This window comes from Hydra vulgaris, chromosome 15 (assembly GCF_038396675.1).
Source record: "Hydra vulgaris chromosome 15, alternate assembly HydraT2T_AEP".
NCBI classification, from domain to species: Eukaryota; Metazoa; Cnidaria; class Hydrozoa; order Anthoathecata; family Hydridae; genus Hydra; species Hydra vulgaris.
In genome coordinates, this window is record NC_088934.1 from 32,089,306 (window position 1) to 32,091,936 (window position 2,631).

General features: G+C 28.7%; 1 protein-coding gene across 1 annotated transcript; it reads left to right on the forward strand.

The window, feature by feature from the left end:
* The first annotated feature begins 1,153 nt into the window (after positions 1–1,153).
* Positions 1,154–1,888, forward strand: LOC136091887 (uncharacterized). Its single transcript, XM_065819599.1, has one exon. The coding sequence runs from the start codon at positions 1,154–1,156 to the stop codon at positions 1,886–1,888; it is 735 nt and encodes a 244-aa protein (XP_065675671.1).
* The last annotated feature ends 743 nt before the right edge of the window (positions 1,889–2,631 follow it).

Genomic DNA, 2,631 nt, shown 5'->3' on the forward strand with positions numbered 1-2,631 from the left:
TCATTATTATCAATTTATGACAACTGAAAATCATATTGATATAATTTTAAACATATCAAATAGAAAAGAAGCAATTAAGTTAGATCAAAAAAAAGATTTCAATAAACAAATTGTAGTTATATTATTTGATATTGCTAGAATATTATCACGACAAGGATTAGCATATCGAGGCGATGGTGACGAAAGTAGAAGAAATTTTATGCAATTTGTTCAATTACTCACTAGTCGTAATCAATTAATGAAATGCTGGATGGAATAGTCTACTTTACGATCACATTAAGTTGCTTACTTAGGTCCACGATCTCAAAATGAATTTATTGAACTACTAACTAAAGAAACACGTAACATAATAATAAAAGAGATATATGAAGCAAACAATTTTCAGTAACTGCTGATACTACATCAGATATATCACATCAGGATCGTTAATCAGTATGTGTCTGATATGTTAATAGTCAAGGCAAATCTGTTGAGCGACTTTTGGAAATTGAAAAAAGAAACGATAAAATTGGTTCGGGTACAGCATCACAAATAGTCAACAATCTAGAAAGTAATTTATTAAAACCGGAGCTAATACCCTTTCAGTCCTATGATTTTGCAAGTAATATGTCAGGGAAATTTAATGGAACCCATATTAATCTTTCTGAACTTGCTGGTCACAAAATTATACTTATACCATGCCAAGCTCATCGGTTGAACACGTTTTTTGAACATAGTTGTGATGCTAGTAGTATAATTGGAAGTATATATTAGAAAATCTTTAAGTCTTTTGTTCCTCAAGTAATAATAGATATCGTTTGCCTAATGAGAAAATTTCTAAAATTGAAAATGCGTTACAATTAAGAAACTTGTCAAAAACCAAGGTGGACAGCTCGTGCTGAAAGTGTTAAAGCTCTATGGAATTCATTAGAAGCTGTTGTTGAACGAATACGTTCAACAACAGCTATTACGAATTACGAACAAAACATTACGAATGTTTCGATAAAGGAACAAGATCAAAAGCACTTGCTCTTCGAAAACAAATGTTTTCTTTTTATTTTATTGTTTCTATATCTTTCATGAAGAACATTATGTACAAACTAAAGTATCTTACTGAAACTCTTGAGGCAAAAATTTATCTATAATTGATGCAATAACATAAATTCACATCACAATGAAAATTCTAGCATCAATCAACTATGATGATTATGCAATGAACAATTTCATCAATAGTGCTAAAGAGTTTGCCACCTTACGTGGAATAGACTCTGAGGCTGATTTTCGAAACCATCATTGTAGAAAATTAGCAAATAAACGATTCGATTGTAATTCTTCAACACAAACAGAATTTACAATGAATTTATTTTACAGAAAAGAGTTTAAAATAGTTCTTGATACCATTTTTAAACTAACGAATGAAAATTTAAAAACATGTATTTCTTCTATTGAATTTTTATATCTATTGTTTTCTCAACCATTTAATAAACTTAATATTTCATTGGGTAATGTACAAAAATCTATTTCAATATTTCCCCCAGCAAGTCAAGGTGCAAATCTTCAAGACTATGACTTAGTTCAAACAGAACTAGAAATATTATTTAATAAGTTAAAAGAAGACGAAGCATCATTTAACTCCTTAATGGAAAAAATAGAAGAAGTAAAGCATATTTTACCATGTGCTAATCAAATTTGTCGTTTAGCCTCGACTTTTACAGTTACTGTTGCAACAAATGAAAGAACATTCAGTAAACTAAAATTGATAAAAAGGCATCTTAGATTAACAAAAGCTGACGAGAGATTGAATTCTTTAGTGTTACTGGGTGTAGAAAAAGATATTGTTGACCAGTTGGATATAAATAAAATAGCACATCAATGGTTGATTTTAAAAAACCGGCGTATAAAAATTTAACAAGTTTATACAATTTATTATAAAATTTAGTGCTAACGTCAAGAAATATTGTTTAGATATATAATTTTAATAATCTTCTTTTAATAAATAGTATGACAGTATTAAAACTGTATTTTGATATCGTAATATACGCCCATTTCATAAATAATAGTTATTAATCGAATGCTCAGTAGGCCAAAATATTTTTTCAGTGGTCGAAAGTCCCAAACAAGTAAATTCTTAAAACATTTTTTTTCTTTTATTATTAAAACATAAATACTTTACTCTATTCAAAAATATTTGGTATTATCTATTTATTATTTTTTGACCAACAAGTTCAGAAAGTTTTACATGGGTTCCATTAAATATCCCTGAAATTACTTGCAAACTCATAGCTTGTCTTAGACGAGCTCGCTATAACCATTCATAACGGGTATAAAAATGTCAACTTTTCGCTTATTTTATTTGAAAACTTATCCTCAAAATCTACATAACTGAACAATGCATTGTACAGTTACGTAGATTTTAAAATAAGTTTTTTTGAAAAAAAAAGGCGAAAATTTATCATTTTTAAAACCATTACAAATAGTTGATGAATAGTTTTGAGTGTTGTGTTAATGTACAGTGTACATTAACACAACACTCAAAACAACGAATCGATGCATGTAATGACGATAACCCAAGCTCTAAACTTTGCAAATCCGTTAGACGGATCAGAGCTTTATCTAAGTTGTTCAATCAGCTAGCAGTATAGAATTTAGAGG